At 42.2% G+C, this 27,977-nt stretch overlaps 1 protein-coding gene across 4 annotated transcripts in view; it reads right to left on the bottom strand.

The window, feature by feature from the left end:
- The window catches only part of ankib1a (ankyrin repeat and IBR domain containing 1a), an 87,383-nt gene that overhangs the window by 15,684 nt on the left and 43,722 nt on the right, over positions 1–27,977 (bottom strand). For all 4 annotated transcript variants that reach the window (XM_036555332.1, XM_036555330.1, XM_036555331.1 and 1 more), the window contains exons 3-8: positions 25,398–25,698; positions 23,037–23,219; positions 20,959–21,076; positions 11,779–11,987; positions 10,684–10,772; positions 10,258–10,402 (exon numbers count right to left, since the gene is read on the bottom strand). In XM_036555332.1, coding sequence (XP_036411225.1) covers positions 10,258–10,402; positions 10,684–10,772; positions 11,779–11,987; positions 20,959–21,076; positions 23,037–23,219; positions 25,398–25,698 — 1,045 coding nt within the window. The remainder of the gene's footprint in view (positions 1–10,257; positions 10,403–10,683; positions 10,773–11,778; positions 11,988–20,958; positions 21,077–23,036; positions 23,220–25,397; positions 25,699–27,977) is intronic.

The raw sequence follows: 27,977 nt of genomic DNA on the forward strand, positions 1-27,977 counted from the left end.
AAATACAGTATTTTAAAAGGTAGTGGTAAGAAGAAACATTGGTTATTTCTTCAGGACAGTTTGACTTGATTGAACACTTAATTGGGTGGTGGTGCAGGTTTATGAAGGGCCTCCGCCCTGTCTTGCCAGTGCTGGGCTGGGCTGTAGTGTTTGGGCCCAGCAGGGACAAGCAGGCCTTGCCGGTTCCATCTAGTCTCCCACAGGGCACATCATTGGCAGCTCTCAGCCCGGACAGCTGGGCACGTACGAATAGGGATGGGCAAATGTGGACTTTTTTCCAAGACAAGCGGTTTCCATCATCTTTTTTCCAAGACAAGTGGTTTCCATCAAGTGATTTTTTGAACTGGTTCAGTGGACTTTTTCAAAATGGCAGCCAAAAATTCATGTTTTTTTTTTTTTTTACCAACATGGGTTGCAATATATTTTTTATAGGTTTTCAAGGTTGCTGAATTCAAAAGTAACCAAGTAGTAATAAAGTAAAAAGTAATAAAGTAATCAAAGCAACTGGAGCATTCATATTGCCATCAAGAGGAAAACAATAGCATAACCATGTCTACGCAGAAGACTTGTTTTGACAAAGGCATCAGAAGTCCCACACCCATTGCGTGTAATGTGTCATTTTTATGATGTTTCAGGGGTCCCTGTATTCAAATATGAACAAATCAGAAAGATCAAGGGTGTTGGTAAATGGTCAGGTAAAAATATTGAACAATTAAATTTTGAAAATCAAAATTTCTGCACAACTATTAACTAGCAAGTAAAGAAGCTAGAGGCGGACTTTCTTGCCACAGTACGTTCTACAAAGAAATTGGCACAACACAAGAAGGCAGCTCTGAAGAAGAAGAAAGCTAACAAAACATTGACTGTTCTGGAGAGTTGTAAAAGCCATGGTGGTCACATGACACCAAACAATTTGGATGATTTGTCTGAACTGAGTGAGAAGCAGCTTTTAGCTGAAATTTCCTATCTAACGATTGCCCCAGACATTTGACAGATGAGACGTGTCAAAACAGCAGAGGGAAAGTTCAAGATGGAGAAATTCAGTATGGAGGAACAACAACCCAGAGGACAACATCACAAGTGATATTGACAATCTACTGATGAATGCACTTACAATGTGATAATTTTGTTGCAAATCCTGCTTTTCTGTAGCATGTTCACACTGTAATAATGGAGAAATTACCCACTTTTTACACATTTCAGGCAACAGACATGCTTGAATTGTTCTAATTCCTTTTCTTTATTTTTGAATTCAGCAACCTGAAAAACCTATAAAAAGATGTATTACAAGGAACAGTAGTAAATTTGTAAAGAAATTTCCCAAAAAAGTCAACTTTTTGCCATCATTTTGAAAAAGTCAACTGAACCAGTTCAAGACTATATTTTAGGTCCAAGAACTTGTTGGATTTGTGTTCAGCAGATAAAATGGCCATGGAATCCGCTCGTCTTATAAGAGATTTTGGAAAAAAAAAAAGTTCAGATTTGCCCACCACTAGTATGAATCATTCTCCCCGCCCTCCGCTCCTCTCTGTGGCCTGTAGGCCGGCTAATCACCAGGCATGCTGGCTAAGATGTGCACTGCCTTATTATGCAGTCCAGAAAACCGCTCCAACGTCTATCTGAATGGAGTTGTCTGAGCAGTGTTTCCCACACATAGACTTTACTTGGGCAGATTACCCAGGTGTATTTTATCCTTTTTTTAATCTTTTTTTTTTTATCCGTCCGAGAGAACGACGCCATCCGCGATCGATTATTTTCTACCTGGAACATGGGCGGCGCGACACTGACACAAAATATAAATATTGAATTTAAAGATCCAATCAAAATCAAAATTGAGGACAAACTAGAGAAGCTTATAGTGTGTGTGTGTGTCAGGCTTTTCAGAGTTGTATAACACCACTTCGACGTGGTACCACAACCTCGCTTAAAAAAAAAAAAAAAAAAACAAGCATGGCGCAAAGTTAGCATCGAGATGGGACTACCAGGTATCTAGATTCGGCTGTAATACTTTTTAGTTATTAGCTACATACCCGGCATACTCAGAAGCTTGCTACGTCCCTGGTTATTAGCTAGATAGTTAGCTGCTAGCTAGCTTATGCCAAATCCAAACGTGACTTTATAGTATTAACGTTTCAGAGCTACAAAAACTCAATAGCTACCTAGTGTATTAGTATCCCTGCAAGCACACATACATGTTCGAGACGTCTATGCGATGTAGGGCTGTAGCTATTCTACAGTATTGTTGTTTGTACAGTCATGCGCCGCTTAACGTCCATTCGGACAACGTCCGTTCCCATATACATCTGTAGTCCCATAAGGTTATAATAAGGTTTCAAAACCCGATCGCAGAACCGGTCTTAGTGAAGGCAACGCTTCCCGCACGCAACACGTGTATCTCATGTCTCATGGACATAAAGCGATTTCGCTGCCAAGCATATAATGGTACAGTACATAGTATTGACTTACCATATAGGCTACTGTATATAGTATGGTGTTCGCACAACGTCCAAATCACATAACGTCCTATTTCACAGACCGTATCGTGGACGTTACGCGAGGCATGGCTGTATTGTTATTTGTTAATAAAAACATTTTCCAAAAGCTTTGGTGTGTTTTATGCATGTTTGTAATCCCGAGGGGTTTGGTTGAACGAGGTCCTATCTATGCACTTTTTGTGACATAATAACAGCTTGTGACAATTTTTCTTATCATGGATAAATTATAGACCTACATAAATTCTCATAATAATAGGCTCTTAAACAGAGACAACGCCTGACAAAGAAACAGCGCAGAAACAGCATACTAGCTCCAACAAATTTAAGATTGGAGATTTATATTGCTAAGATTTATATTTATAATTTCTAATGTCACTTCTCAGTACTCGCATATACTGAAACGAAATTTGCATTTAACCCATCCTATACACTCATCGCCGTCTCTGCTGACTGAGACGCGATATTTAAAAATGGTCTCACGTCCCTCCGGAAGCAGAGAGAAGCGTGGCATCGCTGCAGCTATCATCCTTACAGGGTGACAAACTAAGCTAGGGTCAGTCGAAACAATTAGACCCTCCGTTCCAGTTCCAAAGCACAAGCTCGGCGATCGTCGGCTACTTTTCCATCGCCGTGACGTTCACTGCTGTGAGTGAGAGGGATGTCAGGTGCCCAAGCTGAGGTGGTATATATTTCCACATTTTAACAGTGCAGTTAAAAGTATAAATATAGTACAAGAACGTGCTGACAAAATTTATTTTGCAGTTCGCATTTATTGATAGTTTTTTTTTTTTTTTTTTGCCAAATGTAGGCTAATACCTACCCAACGAACGCAATATCCAAATAGTCGAATATTCGACTATTGAATATTCGAACTTGTGCTCTAAGTATATACAAACAGTTTGCATTTAATTAATACCATACCTTACCTGGTTGGTACTTGAAATGAATTTCTTACTTGAAATGAATACTTGGCTCCTTCAGAAAGCAGATTTATTTCAACACAAACCCCAGGGCAAGTGTTCAGTTGGACATAAGAAGCACGCACACAGTCAACGTCCCTTGAAAGTAGGGATGGGTATCATTAGGATTTTACTGATACCGACAATGATATTGATACTGCTTATCGATACCGATACTTATCAATACTCTTATTGATACTACTCTCCATAATTTGGTGCAAAAAATACAGACATAACATGAAAAAATGTGAAAAGATTCAAGTTATTTTATTATTACTTTTTTGCAGAAATAACGATTTAAATTGATTCCTGAGTTTCCTGTATATATAATGAGGGAGGAGCAATTGCTACAATTGCTTGTTGTCTGGTCAACAAATGTCTGGTGGTGATGTGTCTTAATGCTGCTTCACAACCAGGAGCTAAACTTAAACAATATTACAAATTACCAAAGAACTATAGTCCTTGAGCTTCCCAGAAGGTAACATAAATAGATAAAGAAAATAACTTAAAAACAACATTTATAAAGAGTAAAGATATGTAAATAGAACAATTTAGTGGAGAATTCTGGCATCTCTCCTGTATTATTTGGCCCACCCCCAAAAAAATACATCAACAGGTTTTGTTTAAGAAAATGAGCATGTTGACTTTCTCAGGAAGAATCTGAGATCTCTCCTTACTGATTGTGTCCCCAGCTGTGGAGAACACTCTTTCAGACGGTGTTGAGGAGGCCTGTACGCAGAGGTAGGTAGTGGAGAGCAGGGCTGCTTGATTATGGCAAAAATCATAATCACGATTATTTTGGTCAATATTGAGATCACAATTATTTAACACGGTTACTCATTGACTTTGGAAACATCATGCATTTATTGAACTTGAAAAAAAAAAAAAAAAAACTTGTCTTTTTAACCCTTTCACACATAACTTTTTTATGCTATATAGCGCATGTGTTACATTACATGGTTTGCTATGTTTTCATTAGCGTTATTAAGCTTCTCATAGTTTTCAGTTAGCATTTGCTATATTTTTAATGTTAAATCGCGGTTTCCTCAAAGCTAAAATTAGTTAGAATTTTTTCCAATCTAGTGTTCTAATCGCACCGGTTTTAGCATATGCACTAAACGGCAAATCACACCAGTGTGACCACACGCACGAAAGGATTAACAGTGGATTTTCTTGAACTTTAAATATAATTCAACTGAAAAACTAATAAAAAAATAAATGTAAAAAAATGAGATAAATAAAATAAACAATAAATAAATATATACACAGTTCAATAAATAACGCGGCACAATAATCGTTTTATTTCTTATTACCTTGTTTTCATAATCACTGGAAGCCAAAATCGTAATTGAAAATAAAATTTGACAAGGCCACTATAATGGACACTAGATTCAATCTGAAAATGCCAGCTATGTTAGAATGAATTAACGTTACATAAATACCGATAGCAGCACTGTTTATCCAGGAGCTTATCAATATTTCGGTACTGACCAGTCAGGAACCAGTATCAATTTAGTTCCGGTTCTCGATATCCATCCCTACTTGGAAGCCCTGTCTATAAATGGCAGAAACCTCAGTAGCACCTCAGGTGCTTTTGGCATGCTGAATATAAAATAAGTTCATTTTCTGCATGGGTGGGCCCTGCTCAGTAATGCGGTTCTGCTGCTCTTCCATAACAGGGTAAAGATAAACTGAAAGTCACCTCAGTTTTGATGGCCAACAGTCAAGCACTTTGCTGTGACCTGCCAATACCTGACCCAGAAACAATAAATCAGGCCTCCAGTGTTGCCCAACAAGGATCATGTTTCTATGGAAACTTATGGAGTGTCTGGTGCTGCTTGCATCCTGCACAACAAAAGAGCTCTAAGTCACCAAGGGCTCTAGGCAAGAGATGTCATTCTCATTGCCAACACTGGCCATTTCTCCACAGATACTCACAAATGGCTAAATTGTCCATGAAGTCACTGAAACTCGCACCACAAATAGCCTTTTCACATTTGGCTGGAGGAGAATGTTTCAGCTAATTAACCACCTATGACATCATATTAGTGACTGATCCGGAAACAATGTGCGAAATTTCACCAACACTCATTCCTAATATGGCCTACAAGAGGCAGCGCATGAGTGCAGCTTGACTGGATGAGCCCTCCCAGCTGCCATGGAGGAGAAAATCCTATAGCACCATGTCATTACTTTAGTCATGGCAGCCTTCCCAGAAAACATCTTTTAACAATATGAGGTTCTAAGAGATGACTGGGTCTGATATTAGGAGCAAATGTGGAGAGGAAGTGGACAATTAGCCCGCTACACACACAGATGCAGAGATGGAGGGAGCAGGTGGAATTGGTCATGTTAGTCACAAGAAAGAACAAGATGAGGTCAACAAAACTGTCAGTAATGGGCTCGCACCCTTGAACATCAGTGAGACATCTTCAGCTGCACTCAAAAAGAACAGTACTGTGCTTTCACTTTAATATTTCCACCCCATCCCCCCCTTTGTTATCTCTAATTATACCACATTAAACTAGTCTCTCCGTAAGACTCTTTATGCTGGTGCAGGAGTGCTGACAGGACAAGTGCAAACCTCTAACACCCTTACATGCAGCCAATTACTGCTGCTCCCGCTGGAGCCTATGCAGAGTGGAAGATCTCCGCTGGCATCATTCAAGTAACCTGCAGCTGCCGTCAAGGTGCTAAAGCAGAAAGGGCCGGCATTACCTGCCAGCAAAAAAATGGTCTACTACATGTGACAAACAAACAAATACGTGTGACACATATTTAACATAATATTTTGATTTATTGAATATTTCTATTAATTTCACATATTTCACAGATCCAACCCCCCAACCTTCCCCTCCATCTACCCACATGGCAAGAATAAGACAAAGTACAAAAAAAAAATTAAGGATAAAACACTCTACACTACAGTGTGTACAAAGATGGCACTGTTTGTCAGAGCACTTAATCTTAATCTTTCTTATATTTAGCCAGGACAACTTTGCTGCATGTTGCGCAATGGTCAAATGAATACACTCTTGAGTCTTGTAGCTACCAACGCAGCATAGTTGCCGCTTTCTTTCATAGAATTCGAAGTTACGAGCAAAGTCAGATAACAATTAAACTGCTTACACATGACTAGCGTTGGGGCATCAACGCAACGCTCAGCATAGGCTTGACGTGCCGTTCAGTCCTCCACATGACAAGCGTCCTAGATATGTAATCACGGAAGCGCTATTTTAAAAAGTAGAGAATGGGAGAAACAAGGCAAAGACAAAGACAGTACTTACTATCTCAACAAATTTGCTGAACGTGTATTTCAGCAAACAACAGAAAAAGCCCTGGCAATTGCTCTGATAGTTCGCCGAAGGAGAAAAAGAGTCCGTAGAACATGTGTTCACGAAACGTTGCTGTCTCAGGATCTTTAATGTTTAAAATGTCTTGGATGTTTTACTTTTACCCATAATTTGTTGTTAAACGGTAGACATTCAAATCTGATGACTCAGAGACAGCTTCCAGATGAGCAAACGCTCTTTTAAATACCTCTTCCAGGTCTATCGGCATACATCGCATTAAGGCTGGACCCGAATATTCGACTATTTGGATATTTCTTTGTTGGGTAGGTATTCGGTTTTCAGTTCTGGGATTCGGATATTTGTTTTTTTTTTTTTTTTTTTTGCTAAATGTAGGCTATCAATAAATGCGAACTGTCACAATGCGAATGCGAAATTGTCACAAACTGTTATTATGTCACAAAAAGTGCATAGATAGGACCTCCTCCAACCAAACCCTTCGGGATTACAAACATGCATAAAACACAGCAAAGCTTTTGGAAAATGTTTTTTATTAACAAATAACAATACAGCCATGCGTCGCTTAACGTCCACGATACGTTTTGTGAAATAGGACGTTATGTGATTTGGACGTTGTGCGAACACCATACTATATACAGTATACGGTAGGCTAATACTATGTACTGTACCATTATATGCCTGGCAGCGAAATCGCTTTATGTCCATGAGACATGAGATACACGTGTTGCGTGCGGGAAGCGTTGCCTTTACTACGTCCGGTTCTGCGATCGGGCTTTTAAACTTTATTATAACCTTATGGGACTACAGATGTATATGCGAACAGACGTTGTCCGAATGGACGTTAAGCGGCGCATGACTGTACAAACAACAATACTGTATAATAACAGAATCCTTAAAAATTAATGCCTTTAATTTAATTCGCTATTGATTACTACCGAAGCTCCAGAGCCCAAAAAATGGTATTGGGGACAGCCCTACATCGCATAGACGTCTCGGACATGTATGTGTGCTTGCAGGGATACTAATACACTAGGTAGCTATAGAGTTTTTTGTAGCTCTATAATGTTAATACTATATAGTCACGTTTGGATTTGGCAGAACAACTAAGCTAGCTAGCAGCTAACTAGCTAGCTAATAACCAGGGACGTAGCAAGCTTCTGAGTATGCCGGGTATGTAGCTAATAGGGCTGCCCCCGACCAAAGATTTTCCTGGTCAACTAGTAGTCATTAGTTCAAGCCATTAGTCAGCTAATCGCCGCACTTTATGACTGTAGCGAAGGGCGAGAGCAGTCACCCCGCCCGGCCTTGAACCCGGGTCTACGGGGTACCAATACCAACGAGCCTGGCTCTTTGGCGTCGCGGTCAAAGTCGCATGTTTGTTACCCCGTAGACCCGGGTTCAAGGCCGGGCGGGTTGACTGCTCTCGCCCTTCGCTACAATGACATTAATTTAATTATTTAAATATATTTTTTTTGGGACATCAGAAAATGGTTTGAGTTCCAGGGCAGAGGAAGAACGTTATAAGTAACTTTGTTAACACTGTGCTACGTTACAGAGAAATACAAAACCGTAAATGAGCCTTTAAAATATAAATTTTACAAGCGCACACACGAAGTGAGCCGTCTGTTAATGACAATGCTAACGGCAACAGTGGTAATGATTCTGAATGTGTCGGAACAACCAGCAAGGAGACTGAACATTTTAATTTATTTCAACACAGTATAACATAATACAACTTATGAACTTGTAACACCAACACAATGACTTATAAAACAAATGATAAATGAAAAACAGAACATGAAGGTAAACATGCAGTAAGCGAGGTAATTTAGCTTCCCCAGTCCCCACGAACACTTGGATAAGCCTAATAGAGCATATGACATTTATTTAGCTGCATATAGCCTTAACTTTGCAACACGTACGGTCACACCGGTGTGATTAGCTGTTTAGCACGTATGCTAAAACCGGTGCGATTAGAACACTAGATTGGAAAAAAATCTAGCTAATTTTAGCTTTGAAAAAACAGCGACTTAACGTTAAAAATACAGCAAATGCTGTAAGTGTACACTATGAGAAGCTTAATAACGCTAATGAAAAAATAATGAACCATGGTAACAGCGTGCTACATTGAATAAAAATAAGTTACATACGAAGGGATAATAACGTTTACTTAGGGGAGAGCCGGGATGGAAGTAACACTTTTCAGATAAACGTCATTTTAAAAGATAACGTTACAGACAGAAACTAATTTTCATTGTGATCAACAATTCACGTGTGTGTTCCATCAATACCAAGGTGCTATTTTGTACAAATGTGGAATGACTTCAGTATAATAATATAATAAGTATAGTTGTTATTGTAGAGGGACGAAAGAAACAACTGTTACAATCGTCCCAACAATGACTCCTGACAGTTAAACCTGACTTGCTTCTAAACTGAGAAACTCTGATATGGCAAACTTCAGCATGTGTTCAAGTACTAATTAATCTGTCAAATGATCATGACTATGACACATGAAACAATAGACACAACTTACCACTTGAGTGAATTTACTTTCCGTGATGGAAAACAGCTTCTCGGGTATAACTCTGCGAAAGTATGACGTATCCACACGATTTTTCGGGGTTCTGGTAAGTGTTGCATGCTGTACATGCTGACGCAGTCAGGCATATCAGACTTGTATGGGCTTGGAGAAAATCGCAGTGTTACTTTCATCCCGTGATAGTTTTGTACCGGCTCTCCCCTACATGTTTCAGATAAGACATGTTTGAGGTCGACGAATGATAGGCAAATCTTTGCATTGCACAGTTTGCATGTCACATTCTTGGGGTCGTCCTTTACATGCTCGAAATGATCCCACACTTTGGATGATTTCCTGCCCGACATAATCTAAACTTTTTAACGACAAGGCGCAGCTCCCGAATGGAGTTTGAGGGTTTTTTTTTCTGTGACTAACCGACTACTGAAAACTTGGTCGACTAAGACTCTTCTCATCGACTAACATTTAGTCAACTATTAGGGGGCAGCCCTAGTAGCTAATAACTATAAATTATTACACTGAATCTACAAACCTGGTAGCCCCATCTTGATGCTAACTTTGTGCCATACATCGTTTTTTTTTTTTTTTGCGAGGTTGTGGTACTACTTCGAAGTGGTGTCATACAACTCTGTAAAGCCTGACACACACAGTATAAGCTTCTCTAGTTTGTCTTCCATTTTGACTTTGATTGGATCTTTAAATTCAATGTTTATATTTCGCGCCGGTGTGGCACCGCCCATGTTCCAGGTAGAAAATAATCGATCGTGGATGGCGTAGTTCTCTTGGATGGATAAAAAAAAATAAAAATAAAAAATGCTAAAATGAGTCGCCAAATATACTTTGGCGGCCGTTAATATACCTGGGCAGCCCGCCCAAGTAAAGTCTATGTGTGGGAAACACTGTAAAGCATACCTTCCCCCTGCCCCCCATCTCACTTCGTCCCATTCTTGTACCTTAATGTCAAACTGGAGGTAGCGCTTGTCCATCTCTCTGGAAACCACACTCTCTATGACTTCCACAGGAACCAGCTGGAAGCAGTCATAGGCCGGGCAGAAGATATTGTGAGCCTCCCCCTCTTGGATCTTCATATTTAAAAACCTGAGACAAAGACGAGACATGATGGAAGTGTGGCTTACAAGGCAGATCAAAGGTGCTGCATAGAACACTGACCGGCATTACACAATAGGGCTTTACTTCAAGTAAGAGTTCAATCCACACCTTTTTTATCCAAGTGAGTCAAGGAGACCGAAGGAGTGGATTTTCATGATAAAAGATGTTCTGGCAGAGCTGAGGGATTCATTTGAATGTGAATGTGTCATTATCGGACATAAACTGAACGATTTGATGGACCTAGAAACTTTCAGTCACGCCACACTCACCCTTCCCAGCAGCCTCTGCAAAACTCGTGACCACATGACATGTCCACAGGGTCTTCGAACACAGAGATGGCACACATGCAGATACCACACTGCCAGAGAGAGAGAGAGAGGGGGGGGGGGGGGGGGGGGCACGCATGAAGACATGTTTACTACTGTATATGACCACCATCCGTTTCAACAGTCACTGCTCAAACTTAGCATCTAAAACCCTTAGCTAGGTGTTTGAAATTAGGATACCACAGCCACTTTAACATTCAAATACTACCAGTAGAGTAAACCTAATCTGACTGCCCTCTTACCCAACCTCTTATATGTATATAAGGGTAAGTTGGGTATATGTACAAAGCTCCTAACAAGCACACAAAGTGCAACTTCTCAAAACTAAGTCCTCAAACTGATAATGCTAGAACAACTAACTGTGGCTGAAAGACAGCCAAAGTAGTTTTCTTTTATGGGCTCACCAGGAAATATACACAATGACAAAGAATGCTTTGTTCCATAACAATGCTGAGGTTGATATCTGAAAGAGCTGAGTGTGCTAGAATATGGTTTGACCTTTGAAACTCTTAAAGGGAGTGAGAAGTCAGGCACAAGCATAGTCTTTTAGACAACAGACAAAAAACACATTGTGAGACAGATTCTAGGCAGATATTTTGGAGTGACCTCACTAACTTATTAGTTGAAGTAAAAAGTCTGCCCTACATTCTGCTCCAGGGTTTAGAGATGAAACACTCTGAGGACTTGAAAATAGAGTGTATTCTCTCCACAGCGTTTTGTCTGTGTAACTTAAATCAAGAGGGGGGTTCTTTTAACAGACTGCGCTCAGATCAGCAGGACCGTGGTTAAACCACTGTTAAATGACTGCTTGGATCAGAAGGACTATGATTATGATTAAACTGGGGTTAACTGACCTTGCTTGGATAATCAGGACAGTGGTTAAACCAGTGTTAACTGACTGTGCTAAGATCAGCGGTACCTTGGTTAAACTCAGTCTATCTGGCGTGCTGTTACCAACAGGACCATAGTCAAACCAGGGTTAAATGACAGTGCTCAGATCGGCAGGACCGTGGTTAAAAAGATGTAGGGATGTCTCACCAGCGGCACACTCTCATCCCCAGGTGAAAGGCTGATCTCATCAGGTGAGGTGACAGAGGAGCGGGTGGTTCGGGGGGTCCGGGGGGAGGGCAGTGTGTCCCAGGCGTTGTACCCGCTGGGCGGAGGCGTTGGCATCTGGACCCCTGACCGCTGGCAGCAGTCTTCAGGGTTGGACATCCAGGCTTCAAGTAACTTCTCCCTGTCCCAGTCTGTCCCACAGAAGACACCACCAGTCAGCACCAAGCTTTCCAGTCACAGTGACTAACACAGGAATGCTTACAACTCAGGTCAGTGCACAGTCAGGACGTCAGCGTGGTTAAGAAGCAGGACTCGTAACCGAAAGTTTGCCAGTTCAATTCCCCGCTGGGGCACTGCTGCTGTAACCTTGGGCAAGGTACTTAAGCCACAACTGCCTCAGTAAAATATCCAGCTGTATAAATGGATAACATTGTAAAATAAATAAATAACCTGTAACTGATGCTCTGGATGAGTTTCTGCTAAGAGCCATTAATGAATAGTGTAGTCTTTCCAGTCACAGTCACAGCGGCTGATGCTACAATGCTTAGACCTTAAACACAGATCAGCACCCAGTCATTCCCCCAGTGAACCAGAGACCTTACCACTAGAGCTAGAGTAAGGCTGTACCTGTGTAACCGCCATCCCTGCCACCACGCCCATTTCAGAGTTCCCAGACTTGCACACTCTACCTTTTTAACATGCTGACTAACTCTCTGCTTAGATTCATTCTAGCATAAATGATCATAGTTATGAAATATAGCTGCAAGCAGCAATTCCGGGATCCAAGCACAAATAAGCTAATTGTCTGGGGGTCTTTAATTTCATGCAGTAAAAGTCTGTGATGAAGATTTTCACAGGCCAGTGTTAAGAAGAATTTGATGAAAGATAAAACTATTGGCTCATTGTTAATAAAACCGTCCAAGAATGTTATGAAAGCCTCGGGGAATGCATTATAGTCATGCCAATCGGCCACACAGTTCAAGAAAAGTTGACATTTAAGAGTCTTACAGATAATTCAAGATGGTCACCAAATTATGTGACCTATGGCATTCTCCCTCATTGGGATGATTGTTGACAGAGGGAGAACCATACCTATTAAGTTTCAGGAGTTCCGAGTGTTTTGTTTTGGTAGGAGGACAAACTGAATTTGTAACATAAAATCCAATGTGGTAGCCAAACCACATCATCAGTGTACAAAATTTTCATACAGAAGAATCAACCTTTGGGCTTATAGAAGAATGCAAAGTATTGACACTTTCAACTATCTAGAATTTATACCCACTTGAACACAATCATTTTTCAACATTGATTTTGAGACCTTTGCAAATTGATTTGCACGTAGCTCTTGTGTTATTTGATGTAGCAACTATTCTTTCACAGTTTAGATACCCCAAAGGCCCTACAAGTGAAATTTTGCATCAGTTGCAGGTACGGTTCATGAGAAGATGATTTTTAAGTATATTTTTCACGAATTAAAAATTGGGTTAAAAATGGGCGTGTTCGAGCGCTTCTGGAGACTGTGTTTTTTGATGGATTGCTTTCAAATTTGGAATATCTTGTCAGTGAGGCCTTGTCATTGTGCAAAACAAATTTCAGAATGAAATTCTGCAACGGTGAATGATATTGGCTAATTTGCATATTGATTAGTAAATGAAGCAACTTGATTGGCTTGTAGCGGCCAAGTTTTTTGATGTAGCAGCTTCTTCACAATTTAAGTCGGGATTTGATTCAAGATGACATGTTTCAAATTTCAAGCAAATTAGCTCAACCATTCAGGGGAAGATGTCATTTTTGCTAAAATCATAATTATGCAAATTAGTTCAAAATCCAATATGACGGACTTGAAAGGTTCAAGAGGCAAAGTTGTTCCTTGTGAGGAGGGGAACCTGTATACCAAGTTTCATTACTTTTTGTCAAATGGGTCAAGGGGGCTGAGCTTTTGAAAATGGTGATTTCAATCCAAGATGGCTGCCGGGTCATGTGATCTATGGACGCCATATTGTACACAATTGTTCAGGAGATGACCCTCTACCATCCTACCAAATCTGGTGACTTTCCGATGCATGGTTTTATGGGTAAGATTGGAAAAGTGGCAGAAGAATGATAATAAATATAGCTGCAAGCAGCAATGAAGAGGCCAAGCACCTCAGGGCCACCAGGTAGACAACTAATGAGAACAACCCCTGACCAAGACACCAATCCATCACAGGCTGAACACACACATTGACACCCACTCTTATACTCACTGGCAATGTAGCATGTCCAATTGACATTACCTGAATGTGTTTGGACTGTGGTAGAAAACCAGAATACCAGAGAGGAAAGCCACATGAACACAGGGACAAGGTACAAACTGAATGCAGACGCACCCCAAACTTGAAACCTCCATAATGTTAGGCAGTACTGCTACCTATTTGCACCACCGCACTGCCCCCCACTACATACAGTGCTGCTTGAAAGTATGTGAACCCCTTGAGCAGTTCAGAGTTTTCTGTTGTTTTACCATGATTTTCTTATTTTATCATCACAAGTTTTTATATATTAAATGTCAGATGTATGTTTATCAATTGCATGTGTTTGTTTAGAGGGAATTGTGTGATTAGCCAAAAAACTACATGAAAGATGGAATTAGTGTATGTGCAAAAGTAAGTGAACCCCCAGCTGCATTGGTAAAGTCAAGTGGGTAACAGATTCAGGTGAAACACATTTGGATGCTTAATTAATCAGTTAAGCAGACCAATCAAATTAGACATCCTTAGGAAAGGGGTTGGGCAACACTGATTAAAAGAGAGAGGTGCCAAGGTGTACCCACAAAGACCAACAATGCCAAGAGGAAAGGAGATATCCGAGGATATCAGGAACAAGGTGGTGACAGCCCATCACTCTGGGGAAGGCTATAAGACCATCTCCAAAAGATTCCAGCTCCATCCATCCACTGTAAGACATCATCTACAAATGGAGGGCATTCAACATGACCACAACTCTGCCTAGAAGTGGACGCCCATCAAAACTATCATCAAGAAGCACCAGAAAAATAATCAATGAGGTAAAGGCCAACCCACACATCACCTCTAGAGAGTTGCAGACCTCTCTGGCAGCATCTGGGGTAAATGTACATGCGTCTACAATCAGACAAAAATTGAACAGACATGAAATTCATGGGAGGGTTGCTAGAAGGAAGCCTCTGCTCTCAAAAAAGAACAAAGCCCATTTCAACTTTGCCAGAGAGCATTTGGACAAATCAGAGGCCTTTTGGAAGTCCATTCTCTGGACAGATGAGTCCAAAATAGATTTATTTGGGCATAATCAAAACCACCATGTTTGGAGATAAGCCAACACTGAATTCCAAGAAAAGAACCTTCTCCCAACAGTGAAGCATGGTGGTGGAAATGTGAAGGTCTGGGGCTGCTTTTCTGCCTCTGGGCCTGGACGACTCTGTATTATCCAGGGAAACTTGAATTCTCAGGCCTATCAACAAATTCTTGATGAGAATCTCCTGCCATCAGTCAGGGAGCTGAAGTTGGGCCGAAAATGGGTAATGCAACAAGACAACGACCCAAAGCATTCAAGCAAAACCACCGAGGAATGTCTTAAAAGAAAGAAGATTCGTACTCTGGATTGGCCTAGTCAAAGTCCGGACCTCAATCGAATTGAAATGTTGTGGCTAGACCTGAAGCGGGCTATACATGCCAGATGCCCCCCCAACCTTTCTCAACTGGCTGAGTTCTGCAAGGAGGAGTGGGAAAAAATCGCCAAAGGCAGATGTGAGAGACTGGTCAGTGGTTACAGAAGACGTTTGGTTGAAGTAATGGCTGCAAAAGGAGGTGCCACAAGCTACTAAATAAAAGGGTTCACATACTTTTGCACAAGGCAAATTTTCAGTTTTTGTGAGATAAACCACTTTTGTTGAATACATAATGAAAATATCTTTTTTTTGTTTGTATCCATCATTTGGAAAGTCTGCTTTACAAATTGGGGTTTGGATGTACATTTAATAAGGTTATTTTAATTTTTTTAACAAAAACAATGACCACGTCTGAAGGGTTCACAAACTTTCAAGCAGCACTGTATATGTCAAGCTTAAACATAAGCAGTGCCATAAAATGCAGTGTGCCTTCTTGGAACATTGCAATGAGAAGTGCCAATGCTGTTGGAGGCGTGCAATTTTTGGGTATTTGAAAAAATCCAAAATCATGGGAAAAATGGCAGAGAACATACCATATTAGCTGAATATAATAAAATGTCACTGATTAGAAAAGGACCCCTCATTTTTAACACCTTTTTTTGGCAAAAGACTTTTTGGTGTCTTTTTGGTCGTCTGTGCCTTGTGATGTCCATTAGAACAAAATGTCATTTAAATCTAAGTACATGTTCACTAAGCTTGCTGTGTGGCACCCAAGCCTAATTGTAAGCATGTGTATCGACTTTTATGCCAATGAACAAAAGCATTGCAAAGATATGGCCACTCTTCCTTCACTCCAACAAAGCATTGCTGAGATATGACTCACTTCCTGTTTTGGTGTCTTCACCATGTGATTTCATTGGACAACAGCAGCCGTATCGTTTGCCCTAAAAATTCCTTGAATGACTTTTGGTCAGAACCCTCAGTCTATTTAATTCATCATGACCCAGGGATTCAGTGGAAATAAGGATCACAACTCTAGAAAAAACGGTTCAAAAGTAATAAGCAAAAATGTATTCTGAAATTTGGCCTATTGGTGGCGCTACAGGGATTGATGGATTGACTCCAAATTTGGTGCCTGGATACCTTGGACTGTGCTCTATGAGGGTGCCAGATTCCACCAACATCCACCTAGGGCTTCTATGGCCTGCCATAGAAAACCATTGAAAAAATGATAATACCAAGATGGCCAAAAAACAAAATGGCTGACACACAGGTTTCATGCTTTCCCAGCTAGGGTCCTTCACTGTGATGATGCACAAGAAATTTGGTTGAAACATTTGCTTTGGTTCCAACGCTATAGGCATTTGATTTTTTTTTCTCTGTTTTTCTGGTATAGCGTCCCCATATGGCCAAACTTGGTGGGTACCCAATATTCCCCCTGGCAATAAAGTATACCAATTTTGGCATGACTGCAACCAAGCATTGCTGACATATGGCTCACTTCCTGATTTGGTGTCTTCGGCATGGAAATTCATTGGACGATAGCGGCCACATCATTTGCCCTAGCAAAATTCTTTGAATAACTTTTGATCACACCCATCTGTAGGTGATACGTACCAAATTTGGTGTTGATAAGATCAACGGCCAAGGACTAGTTCGCAAAAGTAGGTTTTTCGAAAAATTCAAAATGGCGGAAAATCCAATATGGCAGACTTTAACACCAATGTGTGCATTCGAATAGTCATGACCCAAGGATTCAGCGGAAAAAAGATCACAACTCTAGGACAAATGGTTCAAAAGTTATAAGCAAAAATGTGCCTTGAAGTTTGGCCTGTTGTTGGCGCTACAGAGATGGATGGATTGACCCCAAATTTGAGGCTTGAATACTTTGGACTGTCCTCTATCAATGTGCCAAATTTCATAAAAATACACCAAGGGGTTCTATGGGCTGCCACAGACTCCCATAGGAGACAGTATAATAAATAGTGAAAAATGCTAACAATTACAATAGGTGCCTAGCACCTTCGGTGCTTGGCCCCTAATAATCCAAGTAAAAACAAGAGGGTTCCAGCACCTTTTGTGCTTGGACCCCCTAATTAAAAAAAAGGAGTGGCAGGTGAGAGCGGCAAGAGATATGGTTACCTGGAATGCGTATCCAACTATCATGGCTCACTTTAGCTGGATTAATTCCAACAGAGCATTGTACACTGTCAACATTTTGCTGTCCATAACACATTTACTGTATTTAAACTTAATTGACTGCACTGAAAACACACACCATCCATGCACATTTGAGGACAGAAAATGTACCTGATTATTACCAAATTCAATGATGCCACAAGGTGCCAAAAATGAAGATAGAGCTCTGGCAGTGCACCAGTGCTATGGTCTTTCTGAAAGGACATCATCTCAGTATGTAACACTGTAAAATGTACAGGTCAGCATCCTGACCTAATGCAATGGGCATATTTGCCCATCCCTCATTTAAACGTGCTCCCTCTCCCTGCTCCAGCATGTGGCTAGGAAAGTTCATTCAGTGTTACTCAGTGTTTCTGGAATACTGGCTATTTGAAGTGACTGTCAAAACATCAGTGCTTATTTTTGTGAGTCTTCCTTTGGATAGTGCTGCAAATTCATGAGAAATAAAATCATGGCAAAAAGTGGTTTAGGCACAAACCCCAGTCCTGTGGTTACTCTTTTCATTGTGAAATACTATGAACAGAGCTGTCCATCAGCTTTACTAAAAACACGCCGAAAGCTGTTATAATTGTTTTCGTAGTTATATTTATGTTCCAAGAGAGATCCATGGAATCCTGAATCCAAATATCCCCATCTGCTGAAAATATGTATCAGTATCACTCAGTTCAAAGAGAGAAATTTCTCATGGTCTAACCCTTAATAACAAAGCTCTTATCAATGATAACAGGCATGATTGAAGTCTAGTTCATTTCCCCACTATCAAATGGTCTGTCCAGCAAATCCATCTGCTTAAGCAGTGGCATTACAAAACACGTAGTGCTCACGAGACTACACAGATCCTGCCCCACAATGCACAATGCACTTCTGAAGTATCACGCTGGAAGGCATTTGTTTGTTCATGCATATAAAACCAAATATTAATGCCAGATGTTATATTTTTTTCTTCTTCGTTTTAGAGGTTTCATTTAAAAAGCATTCAACTATGGTGTATTGTACTGAATTGAACTTTGGCATACTTGGCATACTAACATCCATACTACATACGCAGACTGACTGAGAAGTAGGCATGGGTCGATGAACTGAGAAATCTAACTGTATGATCAATAAGAAAACGTGAGCGTCAATAAGCTTCTACTGTTTCATTTTCATTAAGGCACTTTCACACAAATGCACAGAGCCTGATAGCATCTCCTTCTGCAATTAATACTGACAAACACTGGAGCTAATGTGAAATGTGACTGACTCTGAGGCATTCAATGGCTAGATACACACAGTGACCTGCAGAAAATGAGACCCTAGTCTCCTACACTGACCTGCAGGAAAGCCTGTAGTATCTGCAGTCTGGGGAGGAAGTCACTTCCACTTATATTTATAGGACACTTAGAGTACTCTGCCCATTTCTGAGTACTGCAGTGTAAGGGGGAAGCTTCTTGGAACAAGCACATAAAATGGCAACAAAACTGGTACCAGATTTCCACCAGAGATCCAGTGGAAACTAGTTAAGGTAGGTTTCACATTGACAGGGAAGTATTTTTTCACTCAGAGAGTTATAAATGCATGAAACAGCAGATTTGTGGTGGAAGCAAACAAACAGGGAAACTCGAGTGTTCAAGCACAAGCTTCCCAGAGTCTTATATACTCTAGACTACTGGCAGAATGAAGCCTAGCTGGGCTGAACAGCCCTTTCTCATCAAGGTTTGTGAACTTGTAAAATGACACTTCATTTTCCTTAGCAGCTGCCTGACAGACATCCCCAAGTTCCACTACTACTCACATTATCGTTTCATTTTACAGATGTTGTTACTTTTGGGGAAAAATTGCTAAAATGGATAATTATTGAAATTCTTTGAATGATATGGCTGTTTTACAGTGCTCAGTGACTAATAAAAAAAGATAAAATGACATAATAATTAAACGTAATTATTCACGACTGAACTACAATTCCACTCTAAATACCCTGACTATGCAAAACTATTATCCACTTGAACTCTCCCTTTTAACAAGCCACTTTAATATCGATTTGACTGGATATCAGTGTATATTTACCTGCATGTATCTTTGCATTAGCTTCCACTCAAGTCAAAAATGTCACAGGAGAACTGTGTTACACTTCACTGCCCTCACCAAGCACTGCATTCTGGGTTTATCAAACCAGTAAACAGAACTTTTTGTTGGGCTTTAGCCGAGCTAGCAAGAACTGGGAGAACTCTGCGACGCTGGAATGGCACTCGCGAGTGACAGGTATACAACACAAGGACCTCCTTCCGTTTTTGACAGCAGGAGGTGGCAAATGGGCCATTTTAGAGTGTGGGGGTAAATATAGAAGCTATCAAGAATAAAACTGCTCCATGCTTCCCAGAAATCCCCTCTCACAGAGAAAGGCCTGCAAAGGCACCAGTTGCGGATGATGGCTAATGATTAAAGGAAGCAGGTGTGCTGTTTAGCAGACCTGGACAGCCAGGATGCCCCGAATACAGTGCTCTGATGGCACTGCTTGTACCAACACCACGGTCCTTGCAAAATCCATGAGAGTCACACCACTACACACGAGTAGGTAAGAGGAGAGTTTCTAAAGCCGGGTTCTTTCAAAACTATACGCTGCACTGATAAAGTTGCCATGGCACTTTACATAAATGTTTCTTCTAATTATACCCACTGAGATGACTGTGTCATGAAACCTCAAAAACAGACCAATCGTTGTGAGTGACTGCATTATTTTGATATATGCCGGTCACTTTTGTTTCGATTTTCAGTTTCCGTCACATGCATTTTCCTGGAAAAGGGGCCTTCCTGTCATCTTCGCCAGCTGTCAAGGTTAAAAAGGGGTGCTGAGGGAGGTGGAAGCCTCTTGGAGATGTGCATGACGCGGTTCCATTATGGTCTGTGACGGAATGTGCTCATATGGTTGGCTAAAGTGGTCATGTGCTCTACCACAGTCCTGCTCTCTGAGGAGCCGCTGTCATTACGTCGGGAAAGCTACACTGCAGTGTCACCCTCACTGTGGACATCTGTCGCACCCTCTGTGTGGTCTGCAGAGATACAAAGCTGTGTGGTACTTTTCGGATTACAACTTAACCTGCTGGACAATGAAAGATGGGTGGCCAAGCGAATTATGTGGTATTGCTGCAGTAATGTCAAACGGTTTTAACAACATTCATGAGTTTAACATGTGAGAGAGAACACTTGTGAGTGAAAGAGAAAGTGAAAGAGAGTGAGAGTGTTAAGCAAGGCCAGCTATAGCATTCAGAAGCACAGTCTCTGCTATAATTTCATAGCAGAGGTCTAAGCGAAATTCTCAGGCACCCCCTTTGCTGCCCCATTTCCTTGCCAGTGCATACCATGTGCCCTGAGCAGCGCCTCGGCGGTGAAGAGTGGAGCCTGCAGCATGTCGGCCGTCTCCACGATCAGCATGTCCTTGAGTCGTCGCAGGTCCTGCAGCTTCAGGCCCTCGTAGGGCTGCAGGGAGAGAGATTGCAAAACACACACCCTGACAAGTCAGCACTTCCCTGCCTCATCCTGTTGGCTGAGAAACACTGAGACCACTGACACGCGACTGGGGCCGCGATGCCGGTGTGATAAGGAAGCCACCAACAGCCTGTGGCTGTGTTTGGCGTGCCCAGGCTCTCCGCATTCCCTGCTGCAGAATTTGAAGAGCCACGTTCCTCAGCCTGCTGACAGGGCCTGCTGGAGCCCTGATGGCAGCTCAGGGGCTGGTAATTCCACATCACGTATTCCGTGCACTAATGCACAGATTACTTTATCAGTGTCTGAAGGGCCGCATTCTAGACCACGTTTGCGGAGGTCTAAAAGCTACTGAGAAGTTGTTTTGAGGTCACTGAAGTACAATGACAATTGCTCCACTAAATGGCAAAATTAAGCAATGTGACCACTGTGGGATGTCAGCCAAACATCATGCATTAATGCAGTTCAGGAATGTCTTTACCAGCGCATTAGGTGGTCCGGCATTATTTATAGACAAGAATTTCAATCATTTGGGCTCTTGTTTTATCTAAAATAAATACATAAACTAAAATCAACTCCAGATATTTACCTGTCCTGTTGCAAAAAAGTGAGATTTATTTAAGGTGCAAAAAAGGCGTAACACAGGGTTTCAGAAAACTACTTCCTTAAATTGCATGTGCCATGTGTAATCTGTATAAAAAACCGTCCCACATGCCTTACGTTCTAAACTATTCTTGGTTTCCCTTCGGAATGCAGACTACTTCCCATCACCCACCTACATTGTGTAACGGCTATAATTAGCACTCCATTCCAGCACAGGGAACAGGTCTAAAACCTTCAACACCAAACAAGCAGGGACCTTTTGCTCATCGCGAAAGACAAAGTGAGGTTTATTAAAAGTGCCAGAGCCCATGAGTCCCTAGAGGCAGAGGGAAATATTCTGGTCTGCAGTCCCAGACTGTGTGTGTGTGTGTGTGTGTGTGTGCATGTGTGTTTGGGACTGCATTAGACTGGCTCATCTGAAAGCCACAACACTGTTCTGCTTCATAGGATCCAATGTGCATTAGCCCAGGGAAGAGCCGTTGGGATGCAACACGTTATCTGGGCACTAATTGGGGGTGGGGGGATGGGGGGGGTACATCATCCTGTTGTGGTGTGTGTCACAGGCACTTACAGCACTATGTGGCTCACACTGTGCCCGAGTCATAGTTCAGCGTTTAGCTGGTCACTGCCACACTGTGCCCGAGTCATAGCTCAGTGTTTAGATGGTCACTGCTACAGCTGGTGTGGCTCTCCTCATAAGGGCAGACTACAACACACTCCCCTCCACCCTTCTCCGTGAAAGCCTGTGTGTGTTTTATCAGTGAGTCTGTGGCACTGATGAAGGCGGCACTGGTGCCTTAAGGAATGTCATGGTTGGTTTGTGCTTTAACTGATGATCACAGTGCACCACCTTAAAAAGCAACTGTTAAAATAGCCAGACAAGTTTCCTGCTAACAAGTATGTTGATGACATCACCTTCTGAGAACTTCAGGAACAAGGGATGAATGACCGTTTTGTTAGGAGAATGGAAAACACTGGCCCATCTAGTGCTGGCACAAAAGATGCAGCTGGGATGTCCTTTTAGCACGTAGCTGATGCATCAGCCTCCAGGCTGTATTCTATAGTAGTCTGTTAGACAATGCTGATAACAAGCAACTGTTATCACCCTATCAATGGCTTTACCCAAAGAGAGATGGACATAGCCAATTTAGTGGCTAAGTTCACTGCTCAATTCTCAGTTAAGCTCTCTATCTGTTTAGCCAGAGGGGTCACCCGGAAGGTGGAGTCTAGAAGCCAGAGCCTGACAGCACTGCAGGGGGTAGCATAACACCTTGAATGTGGAGGCCAGCTCTGAAGGCAGGGCCTGATTACCACAAAGTCAGAGCCTAACAGCCTTGAGGGTGGAGCTTACCTCTTTGCGGTCCAGGGCAGCGTACTCAGCCTCGATGTCTTCCGCCTCGGGGTCTTTGGAGAAGACCATCTGGGACTCGAGGCTGAGGGCCAGCTCCTTGTGGTGCTGCTTCTCGGCACAGTCACAAGGCGTCTCCTTGTTCTCGTTCTCGGCAAACAGGTCAGCATCACTCTTCACCAGAAGCTGTGGGGGGGGGTTTGCAGGTTTGAATATTTGAGGCAGGGAACTGGTGCTGTGTCACTGAGGAGGGTAACCCAGTGGACTGGCTTTAGTAAACGTCCAGATGTAGAAATTGACACAATGCAAACCTGTAAGCTATGCTTTAGCTTTAATTTAAACAAATAATGCAACATCTGTTATGGACAGTGTTTCTGCGGTAGGTTGCCCCAAAGGTGTGGGCTGGACAAATCTGTGAATGGCATGCGCCCATTAAAATGAAGGAACTGTGGCTCCTCTAATGCATGCCAGGTGCCTGAATGAGCACATACATCATGTTTCACATTATTGTGTTCTCTGCTGTAATATTTCAGTTGCATTTTCCCTGTGTGCCAGTGTGCCACCTAACAGTTCATTATGATGATCATCAGTCACCATTGCTGTTAGTGGCTCTGAAGGCGTCCTTAACCTTAACTTTCAAGCTCAAACAGCTTTTCTCCATCTAATGCATTCTCTCACGCTCTGTCACCCATTTCTACAGCAGCGGCTAACTGGAGCAACTGAGGTTCTGTTCTGTGTTCAAATACACAACAGCATCACCTCCTTCGTGATCTGAACCCTAAGACTGATGCTCCACACACACAACCAAAAATAATTATGCTATGTCCTGTGGCCTTACAATACACTCCATCCTCCTTTACAATATGAGTTACCACATTCATGATGATGTTTGTAATTACAATAATAATAATAATAATCTCCTTGCTTAGCATGTAGCCCTTTGGCAACTGGTTTGCACTGATATATTGCATATTCATTCACATTTTAGATAAGGGAAAATGTAAAATGGCAGTGCCATGCCCAGCTGTCGAACCCCTGGCCCACATGTCACTGGAGGTCCCCTACATCACACTCATGGCCAGCGTGTCGAGCAGCTCCACACAGCCACCCACATAGAGAGCGTTTCAATCATCTTTAAAGGCCCTGTAACCCTGAAAGCCACCTCCACTGCATCTACTAGGAGCTCGGCATCAGTGCCACCTTCCTGTCTGAGGAACAGAACAGTTACGGACCAGCATGGACCAGTCACATCAGTTTACAGAAAAAGAAACTGTCTTTGATGAGAGTGACAAGACCAGGCCTTGAGACAAACAAGAAGCGCCTTCTGATGACAGCCCAGTTGAGGTGTTCTGTAACGTAGCTGGACAGCTGCAGCCACAGGGGGGCATGTGGTGTGCCCCTCCACAGCACCGCTCTCCTGTTTCATTTATCTAGCAGCATGGAGCAGCACAGAGCACCACAACGCTGTCACTGCAAGCTCTGCCAGGGTCTGCATCTTCCTTTCAGAGTTTCCACAGTGATTAGCCTCCCACATCAGAGCTGTGAATTAACACTTTCTTCTGTGACTCAGCACCAGGAGAAAATACAGAGGGGTGCAATTGCAATCCATGGGGGTGCACAAAAAGTCATACTATAATAATATAATACAATACTATGCAGACATTGGGAAATAAGAAGACAACTGAGGGTGCACTGAGGTCCATCTGGGGGTGCACCCCTAAGGACCCCCATAGCACCGGGCCTGTGTGACAGTGCTGTAAATCTGTTTGTGCTAGCAACAATCGCACAGGGATGCACATGGCAGAAAACAAAAGGTCTCACTCTCCCTCTCTCCCTGTCTCTCCCTCTCCCTCCCTTCTGTGTTTTCTCTCTTGCCCCACCCTCTTTTTTTCCTCCCTCTCGCGCACTTGCTCTTTTGCACTTTCTCTCTCCCTCTCTCTCTCACCCTTTCTCTCCCTCCATCTCTTTCTCTCTCCCTCCCTCTCTCCAGAAAGAGCAGCTGATCACACTTGCTACTCTGCTTCAAGCCTCAGGATAGAAATAAATCAGCATTTCAATAGCTTTACTTACCATGGAAACCTTTGATATGATAGCAAAGAATACCATATTTCACAATTTAATGTTGCTTTTTTTAACTGCAGCATTTTCACACAAACAGACAAGCAAAAATCTATCTAGATAGACTTGCATTTTAATTATTGGACATATATGTACATTTGTGAAGCTGATCCAGATGGCTAAATCCCCATGCAAAGGGTGCAGAAGAGCATCAACACTAACGGTATTCTGTTGTGTTTCACCACTTCCACTGGTGCAGCTGTGGGGCAGTGTGGAGACAGGAAGCAGGTGTATGAAAGGCCTCACCTCCACGCAGGTCTTCATCCCTGAGGCAGCGGCGTAATGCAGGCAGGTGCTTTTCTTGTTGTCGGTGGCATTGACGTTGGCCCGCTCATACTCGCCCTGCTCCAGCTTGGCACCAGTCCACTTGAGCACCATCTGGAGGCAGTCAGCACGCTTCTGCTCGTCCTCGTAAGGGCGCGTGATGCGCGGGTGCAGCGCAGTTTCGGCCAGCAGGATCTGCGGGCCCATGCACAGGAGGTGCAGCGCTGTTTCATTGTGCACATTCCGCTTGTTGGGGTTGCCATCTTTGCAGAAAAGGAAGGACCTGTGGGGGAGGGAGGAAAGGGGGTCAACAAGTAGCTCATTGGGTGGAGCCTCCACATTCTGGCCTTCTGCCAAATCAGGGGATTCAAAAAGGGGAGCCAGCTAAACATTAGCTAAACATCTCTCCAAAAAAAATATGTATACATGGTCTATGATGAGTGAACATAACATATAAAACAATGTAGTCAGTGAGTGTGGAAAAAATATGTTCAAACCTGATTACAACTGACATATGTTTTGATGATTTTTATTTCAGTTTAGTTCAACTTGTGTTCTGGGCATTTCAATATTATTAGTGTAATTGTGATGCGAAGCATCGCAAGCACACTATTGTTATCCGATAGTTTTATTAGTGTGATTGCAAAGCTATTTTTATCTGATAGTTTTATTATTTTATTATTTATTATTATTTTTATTCCACCAAATTTTGTACCGCTTCTCCTTCCTTAGTTTTCAAGATATCGACCACCTTCGGTCTGACCCCGATCGGGTTGCTTGTATACAACTAAGCCGTACCCGCACTCGTTCTCCGGTTTTTCTCATTTTTCCATCCCTTTTTTCCCCATAGATTCCCGTTCATTTTCAAAATCACCCCCCTCACACTTCATGGCCTTCCCACTCAGTCACTTTTCACCCCATAGCCACCATACCTCACATGTGGCCTCGGGACAAATCACCCAACACTCATCCAAGAGCGCCTTGACCCACACTCGTCTTTTTGTCATTTTTTCATCAGTCTTTTACTCATTTATTCATTCATTGACTTCAATTCATTTTTCAAAGCCCTATCACGCGGTCACACTTAGGCCGTCAGCACACATACCTCATATGCTGTGTTAGGTCATACCATCCAACACTCACTGAAATCCATACTGACTCGCACTCATCCTTTACTCGTTTATTCATCCCTCCATCCTGCCATTGACTTCAATTCATTTTTCAAAGTCTTACCGCTCGGTCACCTTTCGGCCTACGGTCACAGTACCTCATATGCTGGCTCAGGTCATGCCACCCAACACTCATGGAAACCCATACTGACCCCGCACTCATCTTTTACTCGTTTATTCATCCTTCCATCCTCCCATTCACTTCAATTCATTTTTCAAAGTCTTAACACTTAGTCACCATTTGACCAATAGCCCCGGGACCTGATATGCTGTTTTGGGTCATGTGACTCAACACTCACAAAAGGTGGGTGTGTCCCTAGAAACCACTGTTTACCCTAGCAACCACCTAGCAACCACTTAGTAGCACCCTAGCAACCACCCAGCAACACCCTAGCAATGCCCCAGCAACCATATTGTTTACCCTAGCAACACCCTAGCAACCACCCAACAACGCCCTAGCAACCACTCAGCCACATCCTAGTCACTGCTGCCTTTGCCTTTCTCTGAGAGGGTATCAGGCCTGGAATACTGATGTAAAGCTGCTTTGTGGCAACTCATGTTGTAAAAAGCGCTACATAAATAAATTGATTTGAAATTGAATTGACACGTTTTCACTGCATTTTAGTGCATCAGTTTGAATTTAAAACCTTATTTAATGAATCATAAAGCATTTAAATGTTTCAAAATTGGCACATTACTGTTAATATTGATCAGAAAAATAAATAATACTGCATAATCTAGAGTAATTTCCTGATGTTTTACCAAGCATGAGTCAAAAGAAACAGCTGAGATGATCAGACCATCGCCACAACCCAGCTGGTCCCAGGGAGATCTCCTGGGAGGCACGGGGGGCGTTGTGAACAGATGTAACGAATGGGTCTGCAAAATGGCCCGAAGTGCTGTACGAACGATGACCTGCATGAGGTGAGCAGTGCACCTGAGCTGACTCCAAAACCTCCCGGCCCTCACAAACTCTCTCTGTGCTTGCTGGATCAGCAGTGGGTCCAGGTAAAAACAAACTGAAGGAAGTGCAAACAGCCTTGTTTGTTCGCCTGCTAGTCAGAATATCAAAGAGTCACCCCAGACATACCAAATTAATGCATCAAGTTTGTGCTCTGTGAGTCCTTCATTTGATTGGTCATATTTCCACCTTTTACAGACTGTAGATCAGTGCTGTGGGAAGAGGCTTTAAGTTGGGGGTGCTGTAGTGGGAGGTGCATTGGGGGAGGGGGTTAAGGTAAGCATTCACGATGAATAGGCAATAGACTACTTCATACACATAAATTCATATTTATTTAATGAGTTTGACTGAAAGCTTTTTTGGTGAAAATTCCATTCATAACGTCACATTCTAATATAACACACGCTACTATAATATGAATCAAACGTATGC

This window comes from Megalops cyprinoides, chromosome 21 (genome assembly GCF_013368585.1).
Source record: "Megalops cyprinoides isolate fMegCyp1 chromosome 21, fMegCyp1.pri, whole genome shotgun sequence".
In the NCBI taxonomy this organism is placed as follows: domain Eukaryota; kingdom Metazoa; phylum Chordata; class Actinopteri; order Elopiformes; family Megalopidae; genus Megalops; species Megalops cyprinoides.